This window comes from Acinonyx jubatus, chromosome B1, assembly GCF_027475565.1.
Source record: "Acinonyx jubatus isolate Ajub_Pintada_27869175 chromosome B1, VMU_Ajub_asm_v1.0, whole genome shotgun sequence".
Taxonomy (NCBI): Eukaryota; Metazoa; Chordata; class Mammalia; order Carnivora; family Felidae; genus Acinonyx; species Acinonyx jubatus.
The window spans coordinates 48,623,218-48,645,179 of NC_069382.1; the positions used below are offsets into that span (position 1 = coordinate 48,623,218).

General features: G+C 38.3%; 1 protein-coding gene across 5 annotated transcripts in view; it reads right to left on the reverse strand.

The window, feature by feature from the left end:
* Positions 1 to 21,962, reverse strand: part of FBXO16 (F-box protein 16) — a 66,593-nt gene that overhangs the window by 37,392 nt on the left and 7,239 nt on the right. For 4 of the 5 annotated variants that reach the window (XM_053216655.1, XM_015081179.3, XM_015081180.3 and 1 more), the window contains exons 3-5: positions 16,121 to 16,156; positions 4,593 to 4,799; positions 1,337 to 1,501 (exon numbers count right to left, since the gene is read on the reverse strand). In XM_053216655.1, the coding sequence (XP_053072630.1) occupies positions 1,337 to 1,501; positions 4,593 to 4,799; positions 16,121 to 16,156 (408 nt within the window). The remainder of the gene's footprint in view (positions 1 to 1,336; positions 1,502 to 4,592; positions 4,800 to 16,120; positions 16,157 to 21,962) is intronic. The other variant, XM_027069848.2, reaches the window with a different exon arrangement.

The following is a 21,962-nucleotide window of genomic DNA, read 5'->3' on the forward strand; positions in this document are numbered from 1 at the left end:
CAATATTAATTATGCATAGTTTATTACTATATTAACTGTAGATGGATTCTACTTTAAAACAATAAAACTAAAGCTAAATGAACAAGTTAGGAGCTGACTATTAATCTTTCAAAAGGATTCTTCAATTTTAAAAGGATTCACTGCAATTTTTTCACAGGATATGATACCCCTGTGGTTTTAAAAATCATTTAAAAAATTTAATTTACACATAATTTTCAGGAACTCATCTATTGTACAAAACGATGCACAACTCTGCGTGTGTATAGATCACACCATAAAGAAAAGGCTCATAAAATTTTCCCATGAGTTATCTAATTAACTGTGACTATAAGAATGAACATAAACATTGGTTATAATGCAGACAAAACAACTAGAAAAATTATTCCTGCATTATTTACTTTTTATGATCATATGTAAATGCTTTACATTGCTTAGTTTCTGGATTAAAAAGAACTTTAGTATATTCATTACTCATGTCCATAATTACAGATTGGAAAACTTTTCTTTGTAAATGATACACAAATAAACTTTAGCTCACCTGATAGAATCAGAAAATTTGAATTAATAAAGTAAAATTTGATGACCCTTTGATAGCAAATATTGCACATTCTCCACAGAGTCTCAGTGTCAGAATTGCTTGGTGTGTGAGTCAGAGACACAGAAATCCAGGAATCTGAACAGAATGAGGAGTTCCACAGTCCTAGCCTCCTGGGTGGAACTGTGGTTTTGGGAGTGTCCCATGAGGACTCTCAACTAGCATGGATGTCTTGAACAAGGCTATCAAGTTCTCAGAAAAGGAAAATTTTGACCTAATAGTGTACTTCCTTTCAACCAAGTCCCCTCCCCAACTTCAAGTTTGATCATTTAGTCTTAGTTCTGGAATTCCCTTTTTTTTTTCAGTTTTAATTTATTAAAAAAAGTTTTTTTAATGTTTATTTATTTTTGAAAGAGAGAGAGAGAGTGAGTGAGAACAGGGGAGGACAGACTCAGAATTCGAAGCAGGCTCCAGGCTCTGAGCTGTCAGCACAGAGCCAGACTGTGCTCAAACTCACAGACCATGAGATCGTGACCCGAGCTGAAGTCAGGCGCTCAACCGACTGAGCCACCCAGGTTTTAATTTAAATTCCACTTAGTTAACATACAGTGTAATATTCATTTCAGGTGTACAATATAGTGATTCAACACTTACATACAACACCAGGTGCTCATTACAAGTGTCCTTCTTAATCCTCATCACCTGTTTAACCCATTCCCCGCCCCCTCCCCATCCATCTCCCCTCTGGTATTCCTAAATAGCTGATATTTGTATATTTGTTGCTTTTCGTCCCAAATGTACCTTAGGCTTGGTAACATGAAGTTCTTTTACCATTTGAATGTAGTGCTTCTTCCATATACCCTGCTCAAAGGGAGTTGGAGAGAAATTGATGTACCAGTTAAATCGTAAACATTTGAGCATCCAGAGCTGATCCAGCTCAGTTAAGTTCTTCCAGTGCCAGCTCACCTGAAAAAAAGTAATTGGAAAGAAAAAAAAACTTAACTCAGTTTACATGCCCATTTTTTCTAGGTCTTGAGCTGTCACCCTGGACCTGAGATAACTTATTGTTCTTTTCCTGCAAATCACAACTTAAATAATTATCTACCTGAAATGCTCTCTACCTAGGCAGGAGGATTTTCTGTAAATGTTAAATCACACTTAGATTCAGAGTCAACTAATATTTATTGAGTACCTATTAACCATCCCCACAGCAACCTAAAGAGGTAGGTGTTATTACTACTCTCATGTTGCAAACAAGGCAACCGTGGCTCAAATAGACTTTGGAACTTCCTAGAAGTTCATATGAAAGTTATAGGAGGGTTATAGAAACTCAGGTCTGCATATTATTTACTCATTTTTGGTATGCTTCCATTTTCCCTCCATTCTTATGATTTAACTGAATAGAAATTTTATAAACAGAACGCAATTACTGATATCTTATGGTGTGCCCTATGTAGCCTTTAAGATTCCATAGAGCATACACTGTTTATTCTCTACATTCCATTCCCATGGCATTCTGGTCATTCTCACACATCCAGCAAATGTTGGAGATGACCCTACTATGGTGCAGCAGTATTTATAGTAACTTACTTCAGATTTTGAACAAGTCTTGCTGAAAGCTAGTTCATATATAAAGTTCAGCCCAGGGGTTCTGTGTTGTGTTGTAAGAGTCGCAAAGACAACATCTAACCTTCAAACCTAAATTTCAACCTTGGGAAATTAGTCACTTTTTCAAGATTAAGTCATTAATGATTTTTGAGCACACACACACACAAAGGCAGAACACTATAATATTCATCCATCCATTTATCTAGCCCTCTCTTCCTCCTTCCATCTACCAAATACTGAGTTCCATTATGTTTAGCATTGTTTTCTGGGCTGAAGAGGAGACAAACAGGAGAGGGGAGGGCACAATTACAAGAAATAACAGGTTTAGGAGCTGGAAGAATGAAAAAGGGTAGAAAATCTGACAGAGCCCTGCAGGCAGGAACAGAAATCACATCTACTTTGTTCAATGCAGAAATGAAACAACAGCAACCTTAATCCCCATATGGTTCATTAACTCAGAATTCAGTGGAGAGGTGGGGTTTCGGAGGGATGGGATGAGGAGAAAAATATCTCAATTCTCACTCTTTCCCTCATTTTCCTTACATATTGTTTTGACCTGGGTATCAAGTTTTTCCCTCCCTCCCCCACTCCCCGGGGGTAGATAAGGTTTTTGTATGTTTTGTTTTTGCTCTTTGGTGTTTTTTTTGCTTGTTTTTAAGGTAGACAGGAACGAGGCAAATTGAAGAGTAGGTAGGAGGGTAGGAGCTTTCAAAATTATCAGACCCTTCCTGCCTCCATCTTTTTAAACAACTCAAAGCTCATTTTAGTGCAATGACATTATTGTTTAAATCTAGCTGAAGAACAACTGCCTGTGTTTTCTTCACAGTCAGTACTGGGAAAAAAACATAATGCCAGGATCTTGTAAGATTGACATATGGTACACATATATGATAGGATTAGTGATTTCAAATAACATTTCCCTCAAATGAAAACAGTCTCAGTGTGCAAAATTTGAAAAATTCCAAGAAGTTTAAAGAAAAATAATACCCAGGGCACCTAGGTGGCTCAGTCAGTTAAGTGTCTCGATTTTGGCTCAGGTGGTGATCCCATGTGAGATTGAGTCCTAAGAAAGAGACTGTGCTGACATCCTGAAGCCTGCTTGGGATTCTTTCTCTGTCCTTCCCCCTGTGTGCTCGCTCTCTCTCTCTCTCCCTCTCTCTCAAAAAATAAATAAATAAATAAATAAATAAATAAATAAATAAATAAATAAATAAAATAATCATTTAAAAAGAAAAACAATACCCATAACCCCATAAATCAGAGATTACCTTTATTAACAACCTGACAGTGTTCTTTTTTTTTCTAGGCATTGTGAAACAAAATTGGGAAACTCTATATACACAATTTTAAATTGTGTTTCTTCATTTTCCATATTATTAGCATCTTTGTGTTTTGAAAACATGTTTTCTAATGTTCCCACAGTAATTCATCATATAGCTATATGATACTCTTTTTTTTAAAGTTTATTTATTTATTTTGAGGTGGGGGGCGGGGGGATAGAGAGAGACTCCCAAGAAAGCCTGTTAGTGGAGAGCCCAATGAGGGGCTCAAACTCATGTGAGATCATGACCTGAGCCGAAATCAAGAGTCGGAGGCTTAAGTGACTGAGCCACTCAGGTGCCCCTAAATTGTGTATTTTCTTTAAAAGCTTCTGGGTATTATAGAATACTCACAAAGCCCTCCTTCCTTATGTTTTCTTTGAGTATTTTATGATTTCCTTTGATTTCATACCAATCTTTTATCCTACTAGAATACTTTTTTCAGATAGCTGCCCAATTGTCCTAACACCATTTATTAATTCATCTTTCTTACTGCATCCATCTTCTTAACTTTAAAAACTGAAGTTAACATGTTACACATATGTGAATGCATGGTGACTAGTAACTTCTAGTGTTACCAACCTCTATGGAAACACTTAATAAAATGGCTACTAGTTTATCTCATAAGTGACTGAAGTATACTTTAATACATGGTGGATTTACTTATAAAAAAACAGCAGCCCCTTTTCCAAGGCCGCTGGAAGCATGTCTACTCACTCTGAACTCTTACTCTCATAGTCTTTGGTACATATCTCATTAGCACCTTATTTTGAGCTCTTCTGTTTATGAATGGCCTGTACCATACAATTTAGAATTTTATCCTAGTTGTATGCTATGCACTGTAAGACTATCCTGCTGATGAACCATTTCATATATGTGTATCTGTCTCCCCAACCAGCAGATACTATTCTGTGGATACTAATGATGTCTTACATTATTTTATATCTACTTTTGAGCACTAAATACAGTTAGGTACAAAGAAGATGGGGATTAATTCAAACTATATAGACTAAACATATTGACCATCTCATCTTATTTCTTGGTTTTGTGCATGTGGTTTTTTTTCTTCTCATTTTTGAGTTTTCTAGGCTATAACTATAAAATGTTGGACACTAATTCTTTGCCTTTACCTGTGCACAACGACAAAGGCTTCGGGGGTCCAGGAAAGAAAAGATGTATAAAGATAACACCCTTGGAAGCTTGGTAGTAAAATCCAGAGCTTCTGCTGGAATTTTTTCCTGAAGCTTTCGACAGCAGAACTTTTGCTGTGCCAGGGAGCAACGTTCTAACAGGCCTGTCAAGATTCTTCTCCGTTGAGAATCTGTCCATTTGTCAAACTGGAAAAAAGAAAGAAAAAACCCTCCAGGTTCAGTCTGATACCAGAGATTCATTAGAGGAAGAAAGAATGGCAGAGAAAGTAAGTTTCATATTTTATTACTAATGAATAGCATGTACTTCTTCCCCTAATTAGTAAATTGATGTTTTGCCACTTACCTGTCCTTTCTCACATTTATACATGCAAGCATGTACAAGACCTGAGTGCATACACAGAAGTGCACTCGACCTCAGAACTTGCCGTTATATAAGATCAGTAAGTTGGGAGCTGGCCATATTTGTAAACTGAGAAAATATATACTTAAAGATACAATTTCAAGAGAAGGCACCTGGGCAGCCCCTTTCCCACCAGAGTTTCTATATTAGCTCATTAGTGCCAAACTCCAGGATCAGAAACAAAGCTTTGCACTCACAATTGGAGATAAGGTAAAATATGCAAATATCCTTGAGAAGGGGAGTATATTGGGTTAAAGCCCCAGTAATGTGTAAATGATTGACTGGAGAGAAAATGTCAATAAGAGTACCTGGAAAAAAGACTGCCAGAGACAGGAAGTAGATGCCAGAGTAATCTGGAGGCATGCCAAACAAAAGCTTTGGTTACTTCATAATTTTCCCCAGAGATAACCCTTAATCAGTTCCAAGATCAATGACTGATGAAAGGTAAGAATTTGAGGGCTGGCCAAAACCCAGAGAAAGGCTCTTATGGGAACATCTACCAACTGAATGAGTCAGTTTACCAGAGTCTAAATCTGTCTTTTTTTTCCTTAGTCCATTAGAGAAGAGAAATAGGAAAGTTTGGGGCTACCTGTATTCTGTATACTATTGCATTTCATGTATAGGTATTTATTACAGTCATCATAAAGTAATGAGAATTTTATAAGGAACTTTAGTTGTAATCATAAAATACACTACCTAAAAAGGCATATAAAGCATGACAAATCAACTTCATTATAGTCATATGTATTTATATTTAATTGGCAAGAATACTTATTTTTTTAAAGTTAAAAAAATGCTTATTTATTTTGAGAGAGAATGCAAGCAGGTGAAGGGCAGAGAAAGAGGGAGAGAGAGAATCCCAAGCAAACTCCACACCAGCAGCACAAAGCCCGATGTGGGGCTTGATCTCATGAACCATGCAATCACAACCTGGACTGAAATCAAGAGTTGAAAGCTTACCCAACTGAGCCACCCAGGCACCCTGGCAAGAATACTCCTTAATCAAAAACTATTCACTATTATAGATCTATTTAATGACCCAGGAATCTCAGTTTGCAGACTATAATTCAAGGACGGGAGGGTGAATGTAATAAGCAAGATAGAGTCACTCCTGTCAAACAGTGACATAAGCAGCGAAGGGTGTTGCAGCTAAGGCCAGATTTCACCCAAACCGGCACAGACTGGAAGTACTAAGAACTGATAAGAACCTGGAAGGACCAAGAGCTGATAATCACTAGAACCAGAAGAGGCCTGCAAAGGCCCAAGACTGATTAAACTTTCAAAAAAAAATTTTTTTAATGTTTATTTATTTTTGAGAGATATACAAAGCACAAGGAGGGCAGGGGCAGAGACAGAGGGAGACACAGAATCTGAAGCAGCTGAGCTGTCAGCGCAGAGCCTGACACGGGGCTCAAATTCACAAACTGTGAGATCATGACCTGAGCTGAAGTCGCACATTTGACCAACTGAGCCACCCACACGCCCCAATTAAACTCCTTTCAAAAGGGGGGATTTCTACGGCAAACTGTCAGACTCTCCAGGCACTAACCCTTCAACTTCTGACCATATTTGAAAGGCAAATGCTGCCAAAGGCCCCTACTGATTGATCTTGAACATAACAGAGATTCCCACTTTTTGAACATAATAAGCAGTGTGAGCTGAGAGATAACCTAGACGGGACCGCAGCCTCACCCTAACTGTGCACTTAGGGACTGACTGACTTCACATTTGGTTCATTAATTTCTTGCCCCCTGTTGTATCTTCTTTGTTGGGTGACTTTGTATTATGCTTTGTTTTGTGTGACGTGTATGAAGCCAAGTTAAATGGGTAGTGAATTGTCATTGAGTTTGGAATCCTGACATTGTCAAGACACAACTCCTGTAGGGGCCTTTATGGTGTGCTCATGGCAGGGAAGAAAAAGCCCAAAACCTCAACTTACAAATAAATGAATAAAAATCTATTCGTGTGTGAGTGTTCCCTGATTTCTCCTATCCCTATTTCTGCACAATCCATTTTCCAACTCTCACAATACAGGACTTCTTTCCTTTTGGGATGGATTATTACATTGAAGAGAGAGAAGCCAGACCAGAATGACTGGGGCCAGAGGAAGGACCATGCCTGAGAAGCTGCATTGATCTATAAAATAAAGAACCAAAGGGGAAGTGTGAGGAGAAAGAAAAGCAGTAAGGTTTTGGCTTGTTGGGGGTTTGGGGGTTCAGACAGTCATTCACTGCCTTAGATAGCAATTAGAGAACGAGAGAGCTGAGGAATGAAGGAAGGTGTTAACTAGAAAAACCACAGTACCAAAATGGAGTCACCTATGTTAAGGGCCCCACTTCAGCAAACCAAGATTTAATACCTAACCTAATTGCATATCATAAATTCCCCAGGAATATAACTTTAACCAGTCAACATGGAATTTCCCGGTTAGTACTAGGCAATTTACTGACGGATCCCTTCCATTCCACTTAGGAAGAAAACCTTGCCTAAAACAATGCATTCTTTGCTAGTAATTTTGTTTTTAGGCTTCCTCTCTACCTTTAAAAACCTTTCCTTTTCTACGGCTTGATGGAGCTCCTATCTGCTACATAGGATGCTGCCTGATTCACAAATTGTTCAATAAAGCCAATTTGATCTTTTAAATTACTCGGCTGAATTTCTGTTGTTTAACAAAAGGAGACCTGAGAAGTACTGCTATGAGTTTTAAACTGGTTCTGCTGTGATTTTCCTTTGAGACACAAAGTGAAAATTGGAATTCATTTTTAAAATGACTTATAGGCAGTGCTCTGTGGTTCTGTAGAAACTGAGCCACATGGGGACCCAGGATGATTATGGTTACAAAAAAATTTTTCATGAGATATTATTATCACTGCACAAAATCAGAAATAATCAAAAATGCCTAATAGAGGATGGCATTACAGATTGATGATGGGTTTGGTAATGAGACTATTGGAAATCTTACTTCCAGTATTCTATTATTTCCAATACTCTTTGGAAATAAATCACTAAATTCCAGCTCCACCACTAACAACCTCTCAATTTCCTCATTTATACATTAGGAATAATTATATCTAAATGGTAGGGTTGTTGTGAGGATTAAATAATCTATGTATAAAATTCTTAATAGGATTTATGACTCATTATACATGGCAGCTTATTATAAAATATCAAAGTGATGTTAAAAATAATGAGTATGTGGGTTAAATCAGTGTAAAAAGAATATATATGCAAACAATTAAATTAAAAAGCATAAAATTATGTCTGTGCATTGGCAAGGATGGGAATTACATTTAGAATGACGGAGGTTAGCTCATCTACTTTCATTGCTGCCCACAAAAAGAGAACGAGCTCAGCTTGAATAACAGTGATTTAAAATGAATGTAAAAGAACACCAGGATTATAAAGTGCTGAAGAAATCTATAAAAGAAAACATTAAAACATTTTCCTCTGGAGATTAAAAAGATAATTACATTGGTTTCTCATTTATTTCCCTGATTATAATGGTCAAAGGTAATTTATATCTGGCGTTGATAGGTGTTTTTTGCCTCGAGGGATTTTCCTTTCTAATTGTGTTTGTTTAGGCTAATACAAAATGAATTTGCATTCCTTGAACTCCTACCAATTGAAGGTGGGTTGATGACTCAGAAGAACGCTTCACAGTTGGGGGAAATCCCTTTGGAATTTAAAAGGTGCTAGGAATAATCCAAAAAGTAAATAATCCATGGAAGAGTTAATTGTCCAGGAATTCGATAATCTCCTTTCAAGTAAAAATACCCATAACATTGTAGCCAGGGATCCAATATGTGAAATTTGGGGAGTAGCTAGGACCATTCTTCCATCCTGTATCACACAGATGGTACCTCCCTTCACAGTTAGTTCCTTTGTTTACATTATATTACATTAAATCAATTATGTTACGTTATGTTCTATCACAATTATATTTTATAATTATTTTAATGCCTTTTTACAGGGCTTTCTGGACTTAACAGAATTGTGAAAATCCTGTTTGGAGTAGTTGTTCCAAGGATCCTTAATGCAGTTGCAGGACATCAGGACAGTTGCTACAGCCATCAGTTTCCACTCACCTCACACAGACTGGCAAAGAAAAGTTTACTGTGAGTGGGGGGGACAAAATGAAGAAGGTTTGTTATTTTTTGCTTATTGGTTATTTATCCCAATCTGGTTGAGTTTCTGAGTCCTGTTACCAAAAACTGACTTTCACAATTAAGGTATGGATACGTTATTATTCAAGAGTTTCATGGGGTGCCTGGGTGGCTCAGTTGGTTAAGTATCCAACTCTTGATCTCAGCCTAGGTCATGATCTCACAGTTTATGAGATTAAGCCCCATGTTGGGCTCTGTGTGGACAGGGCAAAACCTGCTTGGGATTCTTTCTCTCCCTCTCTCTCTCTCTGCCTGTCCCCCGCTTGTGCACCCACCCTCTCTCTCTCAAAATAAATAAATAAACTTTTAAAAAGTTTCAAACAGGTACATATACAATTAAACCTGAAAATCCTCTGTAACTGCTCCTCCCCATCTAATTGCATTCCATTCCCCAGAAATAACCACCATGCAATTCCACTTTAAGTTTATTTATATTTGAGAGAGAGAGAGAGAGAGAGAGCGAGCGCACACGCATAAGTGAGCATAGCAGGGGAGGGGCAGAGAGAGAGAGAGGGAGACATAGAATCCAAAGCAGTCTCCAGGTTCTGAGCTCTCAGTGCAGAGCTGATGTGGGGCTGGAACCCATGAATCATGAGATCATGACCTCAGCTGAAATCGGACACTTAACCAACTGAGCCACCCAGGTACCCACTGCTGTGCATTTCTATGCATTTGCATACACTTATAGCTATCAATAAGGAAACACTTAAGTAAATTAGAGTACACCTATCCTGTGGGATACTGCTAAGCAGTTTAAAAAACAAACAGGGGGCACCTGGATGGCTCAGTTGGTTGAGCATCCAACTCTTGATTTTGGCTCAGTTCATGATCCTGGGATTGTGGGATCAAGTCCCTCATTGGGCTCTGTGCTGAGCATGGAATCTGCTTGAGAATCTCTCTCTCTCTCTCTCTCTCTCTCTCTCTCTGTCTCTGTATCTGTCTCTCTCTCTCTCCCTCATCCTTGGTCCCTCTCCCCTGTTCAGTCTTTCTCTCTCAAATAATATTTTAAAAAATAATAAAATAAAATAACAAACAAACAAGATATAGCCATAAATGACCTGATATTAATGAACCTGGAGCATATTGTTTTCTCATTCATTCATAGTATTTTCATTTTCTCATTTATCCATTCATTATAGCTATACCATGATCTACATACTCAATTTACTACCAATACCATTTAGGTTGTTTCCAATACGAAAGAAAGAAAGAAAGACCCAAAAAACCCAAAAACAAACCAACTGCAATATTCCAAAACATGCCTTTTCATGCCCTGTGTGAATATTTCTCTAGTACAGAAACACAGAAGTGGAATTACAGGTTCAGAGGACATTTGCCTTTAAAACTTTAATTGATCCTGTCAAATTGTCTTTTAAAAGTCTTTACCATTTTACAGTCCCTCCAATTGTGTTTAAGCATATCCTCCTACTCTCCAATAAATCCTTACTTATATCGAATATTATCTATCTCCTTAATTTTTGTCACATAGGCAAAGGGAGGGACTGGGAATCTCATTGTTTTAATTTGTATTTCTCTAATTTCAGTTTTTTGGCCATTTGTATATTTTTGTATATTTCTCATTCTTCTATTAGCTCATTATTCCATAGGAATATCTGTATTTTTCTTATTGATTTGTAGAAATGCTTTACAATCCTAGACATTAATCTTTACCTATCATGCAATTTACAAAATATTTTCTCCTGTTTCTCTTTTGAATTTCAGCTCTGATTACGGTTGTTGCCAGCAAATTAAAAGTGATGCCATCTACTTTTTTCAAATTCTTTATAACACATTCTGTTTGTTTGTTTGTTTGTTTGTTTAGATTTTATTTTTAAGTAATCTTCATACCCAACATGGGGCTTGAATTTACAACCCTGAGATCAAGAGTCACATGCTCTACTGACTGAGCCAGCCAGGCTTCCCCCTATTATTTCTGTTAACAATGCAGAAGCCGAGAAAAAGTTTGAGATACTTTCTTTTCAACCAAACTAGTTCTGTGTTTGTTTTGGAGAGTTGTTTTTCTTGGGAGGCAATTGCCTTTTCTAACAAGGATTGAAGGTCAGAGAAGATTTAAGACATCAAGGATTAAGTAGTAGCAGGGAGCAAGTAAAGTAGAAGAGGTTTGCAGTTTCTCTTAATTATTTTGTTTGTTACTATACAGAATATCAGATAAGACTATGCACTTATGTATGAACAAAAATGACGTTCTATGGCCAAATATATTTTGGACTATTATTGGATAGGTTTTATATTATGTCTTACTTCACAATGACCAGATTATTTTAAATTTTTCTAATGTTTATTTATTTATTTTTGACGGGGGGGCGGGGGGGGGAGAGAGAAGGAGGAAGGGAGGGAAGAGAGTGAGAGAGAGAACATGCACAAGCCGGGGAGGGGCAGAGAGAAAGGGAGACACAGAATCTGAAGCAGCCTCCAGGCTCCAAGCTGTCAGCAAAGAGCCTGATGCGTGGCTCAAATGCATGAACCATATGACCATGACTTGTGCTGGAGTTGGACGCTTAACCAACTGAGCCACCTAGGCACCCCAGTCCAGATTATTTTTAAAAATGACTTTACTTCTAATACTAGATTGCGCTTTAAAACCAATATTTGAGCCCTATAATGAAAAGCCCAAGTAATGCTAAGTATTACTTAGTGTGGAATCCAACTCAGGGCTCAATCCCACAACCCTGGGATTATGACCTGAGCTGAAATCAAGAGTCAGACGCTCGACCGACTGACCTGCCCAGGCACCCTGGCACTGCATTTCTTATGTTATCAGTCTCATGGTTTTCCTGAAACATAAACAAAAAAAAATCTAAAAACTAAAATGGAGATAGAAAATTAATAGGGCAAATTGGAAATAATCCCCTCAAACTCAATTCATGTGGCTTTTGTGGAGGTATATAGACTACCACATGACATAGTAAATTCGGGGTATAAGTTTGATGTTGGACAAAAGAGAAAAACCAGTAATTATCACTTATTCATTTAGAAAGTATTTATTAAATGTCTGGGCGTGTCAAGAAATATACAAAGAGCAAAATATAGAACTATGCCTTCCCTATATAAACTAGTCTATTGGAGAAGAGAGATAATTAGTGATCTTTGCAAATATATTTCTATCAGCTATGGTAAAAGAAAAGACTAAACAAAATATTTTTAAAGGTTTAAAGACCTTGAATTTTATACAGGGTGATATTAAAAATACTTAACAACTGGCAATCCCACCAACCATTCAAAAGCTGGTCACACCAAACACTGGCTGAACTGGCCTTGGTTATATTAATTCAGGGATTTCCACTGGAATGATAGTGTAAAAACAGTTATTCTAAGTAAGTCTTTTTTTAAGTTGTTGGTGACAAGTATGAAGTTAGTTTTGAAATGTAAATAGGATATGAGAAAAACTCTGCTAGGTTTAAAATTTTGGTGTTTTTCACTTCTTAATTTTTAGCATATTTATAAAATTTTATTATTTTGTGTTTTTTTTGTTTTTTAAATTTTTTTTTTAACGTTTATTTATTTTTGAGACAGAGACAGAGCATGAACGGGGGAGGGTCAGAGAGAAAGGGAGACACAGAATCGGAAGCAGGCTCCAGGCTCTGGGCCATCATCAGCCCAGAGCCCGACCCGGGGCTCGAACTCACGGACGGTGAGATCGTGACCCGAGCTGAAGTCGGACGCTTAACCGACTGAGCCACCCAGGCGCCCCAAAATTTTATTATTTTGAATAGGTAATACATTCATATGATTAAAAATATCAAAAGGTACAAAAGGCTATTCAGCTAAAGGAGTCCCTTCCACCTTGTCCCAGACTCATCCTTCTCCCTAGGGGAAACCAATGTTGCCTCTTTTCTTGTGTATCCTTCCAGATATACTATGTATATAAGTTTTAAAAATGTACTTAGGCTAATAAATATCCTAGACAGGAGCTTGTAGACCAACACAAAAAAGAATTGGTGACCAACTAAAACAAATACGAACATTAAGACATAGTATTTACGTTAGTCTTAGTGCAATGGACTGAATGTTTGTAGCTCTCCAAAATTCATAGGTTGAAACCTAACCTACAAGGTGATGGTACTAGGAGGTGGGGCCTATGGGAGGTGATTAGGTCATGAGGATAAAGCCTTCATGAATGAGATTAGTGTCCTTAAAAAGGAGACCCCAGAGAGTTCTCTCCCCACTCCTGCCATGTGACGCTACAGTGAAAAGAAGGCCATCTATGAATCAAAAAGTGGGATCTTCCCAGACTGAATCTGCCCATGCCTTGATCTTGGACTTCCCAGCCTCTAGAACTATGAGAAATAAGCTTCTGCTGTTTATATGCTACCCAATCTATGTAATTTGTTATAGCAGCCCAAACTTTCCTAAGAACTTTAGGCTGTTACAGCAGGCTAAAACTTTCCATTTTCCTTAGGAAAGTGAGTTTCAGTAACTCATAGGAAAGGGCATCCTGTCCAGTTACATTCTAGTCAGAGATGCTCTCATAAGGAAAAAGTGTTAGCGGTATGCTTAAAAATGGGGTATTTCAAGTATATTACATATAATAAGAGTTAGAGAAATCTAAGGATAGTTTTTTTTTTTAACATTTATTTATTTTTGAGAGAGAGAGAGAGAAAGCATGAACAGGGGAGGGTCAGGGAGACACAGAATCTGAAACAGGCTCCAGGCTATGAGCTGTCAGCACAGAGCCCGACGTGGGGCTCGAACCCACGGACCGCGAGATCCAGGCGCCCCGGACAGTTTTTTTTTTTAAGTAATCCTAATTTATTTTCTAAACTGAGATATAATTCACATGCCATAAAATTCGGCATTTTAAGTTTACAAGTCAGTGGCTTTTAGTGTATTCAGAAGGTTGTGTAGTCAACACTACTATCTATTTCCAGAACACTTTTTTTTTTTTTTTTGAGCAGCAGGCAAAAGTTTAACAGAGTGTAAGATTAGAAAAGAAGAATAGTAGAAAAGCTCTCCTTATAGAGGGGATATTTGAAAGTGAATGCCCCTCTTTTCTTCTTAATGTGTATTTATTAATTTTGAGAGAGAGAGAAAGAGTGAGCACATGCAGAGGAGGGGCAGAGAGAGAGGGAAAGAGAGGATCCTATGCAGGCTCTGCTATCAGTGGCAGAGTCCCATGTGGGGCTCAATCTCACAAACCCATGAGATCACCACTTGAGTTGAAATCAAGAGTTGGATGCCCAACCAACTGAGCCACACAGGTGCCCCCAGAACATCTTCATTATCTCCCCAAAGAAAGCCTGTACCCATTAGAGTCATTCCCCCAGCTCTTGGAAACCACTAATCTATTTTGTGTCTCTATGGATTTGCCTATTCTGGACATTTCATGTAAATGGGATCATACAGTATGCGGCCTCTATGTCTGGTTTTTTTCACTTAGCATATTATTATTTTTTAAAAATTTTTTCAATGTTTATTTATTTTTGAGGGGGGAGGTGGGGCAGAGACAGGGAGGAAGACACAGAATCCAAAGCAGGCTCCAGTGTCTGAGCTGTCAGCACAGAGCCCGATGTGGGGCTTGAACTCACAAACTACGGGATCATGACGTGAGCCAAAGTTGGATGCTTAACCAACTGAGCCACCCAGGTGCCCCTTACTTAGCATATTATTTTTAAGGTTCATCCATGTTGTAGCATGTATCATTACTTTATTCCTTTCTCCTACCTTTCAAAAAATTTAAAAATTTTCTTACCTTTAAAAAATTTTAGCAAAATAAATGTAACATAAAATTTACCATTTTAACCACTTTTAAGTGTACTGTTCTGTGGCATTAAGTACATTTACACTGTTGTGTGACCATCACCACCATCCATCTGCAGAACTTTTTCATCTTCCCAAACTGAAACTCTGTACTTGTTAAATAATAAGTCCTCATCCCTTGGTAATCTCTATTCTACTTGCTGTCTCTATGAATTTGACTACTCTAGGTACCTTATATAAGTGGAATCAATACAATAGTTGTCCTTTTGTGTCTGGCTTCTTTCACTTAGCATATTGCCTTCAAAGTTCATCCATGTGGTAGCAGGTATCAGGATTTCCTTCCCTTTTAAGGCTGAATAATAGTCTACCATAGAATAGATCACATTTTGGGGCACCTGGGTGGCTCAGTCAGTTAAGCAGGTCATGATCTCACGGTTTATGGGTTTGAGTCCCACATCGGACTCTGTGCTGACAGCTCAGAGCCTGGAGCCTACTTAGGATTCTATGTCTCCCTCTCTCCCTGCTCCTCTCCCCACTTATGCTCTGTCTCTCTCTCTCAAAAATAAATAAACATTTAAAATAAGTTAAAAAAAAAAAGAATAGACCACATTTTGTTTATCTATTCATCAGTTAATGGATATTTGGGTATTTACACTCTGACTATTAGGAATAATACTGCTATTAACATTCATGTACACATTTTGGCATGACTGTATGCTTTCAGTTCTCTTGGGTGGTAGAGACAGGTGGGGCTCAGAGAGGAATCTGATGAGCAGTAAACACTGCTTAGAGATTGATCATGACCCAGGGAAGGACAATGACCACTGGGACTCTGTGTCTCCCTTGAGAAAAGGGTGAGAAAGTTTTCAGTTGTGTAAAGAATAGTGGTACCTTGTTAAATAAAAGCATAAAGTTGTTACAGCTTTCCTTTGGAAATTTAAATAGAGGCAGAAGGGTGTAGATGGATGCTAAGCAGCTCAATGGATGAACCGTGCTGGTTACTAAGTGGTCGTCTCATATCCCAACTCACCTTTCTGAATGCTGTTTTGTGAGAGATGGAACCCTACTTCATGAATGTAGAACCCTAACCGATTCACACAGATGGTACCAGTTAAATTTCTCAGGCAATAAGTGTTCAGTTATGTTTATGTTCAAACTGAATTCTTTGGGCTCTATGATAATGTGACATAACATAACATTGAAGTAACTATATTTTGAATGGTTACCCATTTTCCAAGCAGAGCTCTTCTTTCTTCAAATACCTGCAATAAATAAAAAAGAATGGAATGGTTTTATATTTCATGGTTCAAAATACCCATTGTAAGAAAGACATCATTAAAGTATCAATAAATAAAAATTGACAGTCTTTTGACTGTACCAACTGAGTATAAAAAGACAGATTTCATTCCTGAGAGGGTACTTTACTTATTTTTAACTTGGGGAAGGTATCATTTTTTTCAGTTTATCCATGGAGAATAATTCATCTTAAAGAAAAAGTAATCCTTTTTTTAAAGGCAAGAAATAAGAAAAGAATGGAATTGTAAAGTGAAATCAATTTTAGAATTTGAAAAGAGATGAAAGACCTGATAAAGGAAAAACAGGAAAATGGAGATCCTCCCCCAAATATCAACCGTACGAGAACCTGTGAAATTTATGAATGAGCGGCTCTGTTTTTATATCTTGGTATGTACACCCCTCAGTGGGTGTACCTGCACTGAAATGTCTGTGGGCTTAGAAATGTGTTTATGTACACCTCTGGACATACAAGTCAGTGTTTATCTGTATAGGTTTGTTATTATAGACTATTTAGGACAGAAACCACGTCTGATCCATTTTTTACATTTCCAGTATAGAGTGCAAAGCATATTACAGATACTCAGATACTTGTGTTTGCTGGATAATGAATATCCTTATGGATGTATCAGTGCAATGTGGATGGATTTATATATTAGCGCAGAGGTGTTTTTCTGAGCATCAGTCATGTGTGTATTGTTTTTTTAAAATTTAATCAATTTATTTAAATTCAAATGAGTTAACATACAGTGTAGTATTGGTTTCAGGAGTCATGTGTGCATTAGAATGAATGAGGGAAGGAGACTGATGTGAGAATGTGTGGCAGAGGAGGGTGTTATGGAGACAGGAAGCAAGGGAGAGTCATGAGCAGACATGAATGTCTCTCTCACTCCTACACACACCCCCACTGGCAGCTTTCAAAATTGGGATTGATGTTTCTCCCTTCCTCTTAGCACTGCCTAGATTTTCCAGCCCTGTAAGAATGTTCCCCCTTGGAGAGAAGCTAAGGCCTATTTCTTCCCTTTTTGCGGAGGAGGGTGAGGAGCTGGTTTTATGTTCTAACAGATAATGCTTTCCTTCCTTTTTTAGACTCTCAAACTCTAGTTTCAAAGGGCATAGGAAAATAAGAATTGAAATAATCGGTCCAACAGCAACCTCATGGCCTGTGAAACATCGGTTTTGCTCCTGGCCAGAAGATCTCACACATCGCAGGTAAACACTTTTCGCACATTAAAGAAGAAGAAAAAGAATGCCCTTCTCCCCTTCCCCCTGTTAACTGTCACCTGGGCTATTAGGACTCTCAAATAATGGCAACAGATAAACTCAGGATTTCTAGATGAAAACAGAAGAGAACCTATAGAATACAGAAGATTTAAAAATCTGGATTCAAATATTTCCTGGACTCTTGCCCTCTATCTAACCAAAGCCTGTCAATCATCTCTCGCCCAATCCAAGTCACCAGCACCAGCACTTCTCTGATATCTAGGGATCTGGCTCCTCTCAACTCATATTCCACTTACAGCCCACACTCCACTTGGGGTTTATAGGGTTTGCTATGGCTGTCTAGTTGCTTCCAGTCATTTTATGTTCCCATGTGGATTACAGATTTCTCTATAATCTGTATGGGTTGCATGGCAGGCCCTCAACGAGCATCTGCTGATTGAACAACAATAAAAAAGCTTCAAAAGTCATAGAATTTTAGAGCTAAAAGGAATCCCTAAGAGCTTTTCATTTCCTTATGTTAGAGAGGACAAGCAGAGGCCTGAAGGATTACATTTATAATTTTTTAAGAATCACTCGTTCCAGTCTGTCTGTTCAGCTCAACTCTGTACTGGGTTCCTCACTAAACCTTGGTCTCCCCTGTCCTGACTCCCAGTCCTATTTTCACAATGAACTGCTGCCCATACTTGGGCCTTACAGTGGGAATAAGAAAAGGTTAGATTCCAAGACCACAACCTCCTTTCAAAAGGAGGATGAGATGACCATCATGGTGCCCAATGACAATACGGGGCATTTGGAAACAAAGGGGCACTGACTTGAAGGGGAGAGAAGAGTCAGCAAGAAGGTAGGAGGAAAGGAATGGGGTGGGAGGTGGGGAGTGTCACTCAGGCTAAAACAATAGTCTTTAGAGGGCCAATGACCAAGTCTAAGCGGGTCCAAGCAAATCCAGTTCTTACCAAAGGCATCTAGACCCAAGTAGAAACTGATGGGAATGAGTGGGGAGAGGAAAACCACTAGACAAGCTCAGATATGGTTCTTGTTCTACCCTTGCAAGAAATATAATTTGGGACATGCTATTTGTCAGGTCCTCGGTCAGACTCAGAATCTTATACTCTCTGGTTTGGAGCAAGTCTTCATTCCCAAGATTTGCAATCAGGTTCATCGTCTTAAAGAGCTGGAAAACAAAAGTATTGACTCAAAATAGAAATATTAAAATGGATCTTCTTTCCTCGCAGAACACTGCAGTCTGTTTATATCACAGTTTACTCAGAGCCTGCTGTTAAGTCAAAATCCTATGGTTATATTTTAGTCTGTTGACACTGAAGTTACATATTTCACCATGTGACATCATTACAGTATAGGAGTAAGACATTTAGGGGCTCCTAAATTATGACTGATTGATGGCAACTAGGTGTTTTTCTCAGAACACCCTTTTAACATGTACTGTACTACATTTGTAAACCGTACTTGAAAAGAAATGTTGGTTACTTTCAATTAAAACGCTAGATGGTGGAGCGCCTGGGTAGCTCAGTCTGTTAAGCATCTGACTCTTGGTTTCAGCTTTGCCTCGTATTGGGCTCTGCACAGACAGTGCAGAACCTGTTTGGCATTCTCTCTCTCCTCTCTATCTCTGCCCCTCCCCTGGCTTGTGCGCTCACTCGCTCTCTCTCTCTCTCTCTCTCTCTCTCAAAAATAAATTAAATGAACTTAAAAAAAAAAGAAAATTAAAAAAAAAACACTAGATGGCAAAGAAATGTGTATGTTTAAAACATTCTTCCTCTCAAAAATCATAATGCCTAAATTAATTTGAAATCTGTTACATTTGCCTATGCTGATCATGCTATTTTTTAGACACCCAAATTTGAATTCAATCTCTCTGCTTAAAGTCTGCTGTGAAGTTAAAATCCCGTGACCCAATGAGCACCAAGTGTTGTATGGAAGTGTTGAATCACTATATTGTACCCCTGAAACTAATATTACACTGTATGTTAACTAACCGGAATTTAAATAAAAACTTAAAAAAAAGTCTATGATCCTGTTTCAGTCTGAAATAGTTATGTCTTTTACATTTTACTACAGAATTGAAGAAAGACAAAATTAAAACAAAAACAGAAAACAGGACCTCAAAATTACAGTGGTCATTGATGACAAATGCCCTGTTTTAGAAGTGTAGAGGGGCACCTGGATGGCTCAGTGGGTTAAGCGTCTGATTTTTGGTTTTGGCTCAGGTCATGAACTCATGGTTTGTGGGATCAAGCCCGGTGCTGGGCTCTGCACTGACAGCGTAGAGCCTGCTTGGGTTTCTCTCTCTCCCTTTCTCTCTCTGCCCCTCCCCTGCTCATGCTTTCTCCATCTCTCAAAATAAATAAACATTAAAAAAAAAAAAAGAAGAATTTCTTTCCTTGAAATTATTGTGTGGACACCTTCTGGTCAGCTGTATCCTTGGTATCTGTTTTTTAATACCTTTTGCACAGTTAGAATGTTAGATCTGGAAGCAACCTCCAAGGTAATCTGGTCGAACATATTCATTTTATTTTTTTTGAACATACTCATTTTATAAAGAATGATGGGTAAAACCCAGAGAAAGTAAGTGACTTATTCAAGTCATGCAGGAAATTATCGGTGATCTGAAACCAGAATTTCCAATTCACAGAGTTACTGTTCTTTATTTTTATTTACATAATTTTAAAATTGTTTTAAGATTTGTAATTTTATTGCACTATGTAAAGCAAAAAAATGAAAGCTTTCATTTTACAGGACCACCTCCCCCAGTGCCATCCACCTCTTTGGGAGAAACGACTATCAATAGTTTGGTATACCCATATACAAATTTTATGTGTGTGTCTATGCACATTTATATAAATAGATACATATGTGTATATACACATGCAAAGATTTAAAAAAATAATTTTACTCCAAACTAAAATCTAAACCGAAAAGTAATCTGTGGTAAAAAATGAGAGCTGTAAAGAACAAAATAAATATTATCTCTAGAAATTATCATTTCTAGACAAAAGCTTTTCAAAGATCAAGATAAGACAATGTGATGCTTGCTGTGATGTACTGCCCTGGGTTTATTCCACCTGTTGGGGAGTGCTGCTGGCTGTTAACCATGAGGTTGAGAGCTCTGCTTTGTCCAAGGTCAGGCTCTTCCATGGGGCAGCTAGCATCTACTGAATGGTCAGTGTAGAAGTGTATGTATGTGATTTCTACACCCAGTGTGGGACTCCAACTCATGACCCTAAGATCAAGGGTAGGATGCTCCACTGACTGAGCCAGCTAGGCACTCCAGTATGGAAGTATAAAGGCTGGTGGCTACAGTGCCAGGCCTCAAACTTGCGACCTTCTCTCCCTTCTCCTCCCTTTCCCCCCTCACCTACCTCTACTCCTTTCCCTTCCTTAGTGCTGATCCAGAAAGCCTTCCACAGTGGATGCTCTATATGCTATACCAGAGTCTGCTTCTCTAGTAAACCAACCTGCAACAGGCAATCAGGCAACTAAGATACTTTTTTTCTCCATAGCTGCTAAATCGATCAAGACTTCCAATTTTTCAAAGAAAATTTCTGAAAATCAAGGCATCCAACAAATATGTATTTCAATTCAAGTCACTTTTTCACATATGTGTAAAATCTTCACAATTCTATGTGGAAACAGATTTCAAATCTAAACATTGAACTTTTAGGGGGGAAAGCAGAGAAGCTGTTATATAAACTGTTGGAAAGTTAAGAACATTTACAAACAGGTGCTCAATAAACAGTTGTTGAGCTGAATAAAAAATGCTCCCAATAGACTTGTGTTCATGGCCAGATGAAGGCTGGATTTCTCTCTCTCATTCTCTGCCTTCCTTTTGTTTCTCCTGGTCCCTCCTTTTATTCTATGTCTCATTCTTCTTTCCTCACTTTTTTAAAAATCTTTTTCCTTTTCAGTCTCTCTCCCTTTTATTTCTCACTGTTCTGATTGCTGTGCTGGCTGCTTATCTGTCTCCCAAAGTCACTCAGGTTTCACACCAGAAGAGTAGAAACAGGAAAGTACTGAACAGGAGGGGTCAGGACTGAAGCTCTCGCTTTGCCAGAGTGATTAGCACATCAGTTAGGTTTAGAGGGCAAGGGTCAAATCCAGACTAAGAAAGGAGGGATTTAGGGACTAGAAGGCAAGAGAGTCAGTTGAAGGAGGTCCCAGGGAGGATGGCTGAATTCTGACTCCATCTTTTGTGCTTCAGGAATGTTATCAGGCACTGGAAATACAGAGAGAAAAGACAGAATCTCAACTCAACACATTGCAGTTGAGTGGGAAAGTTGGTAAACAGTGATGAGAGCAAAGAAAAGCAAGCAGGAGAAGGCTTTCCAGAGAAAATCGTATTGGAGTTAGTGTTTAGAGGGGGCAACAATGGCTCATCTGGAGGCCGCTTAGTTAGCCTGGACATAGGATGGGAGGAAGCAGTGGCAGGGGTAGGAACTGAGAGGTTGGTTGAGGTCAACTTAAGAAAGATCCTCAATGCTATGTGTAGGGGTTTGGAATTTACTCTTTGGAGCAGGGTGTGTTATCAGTTTTACA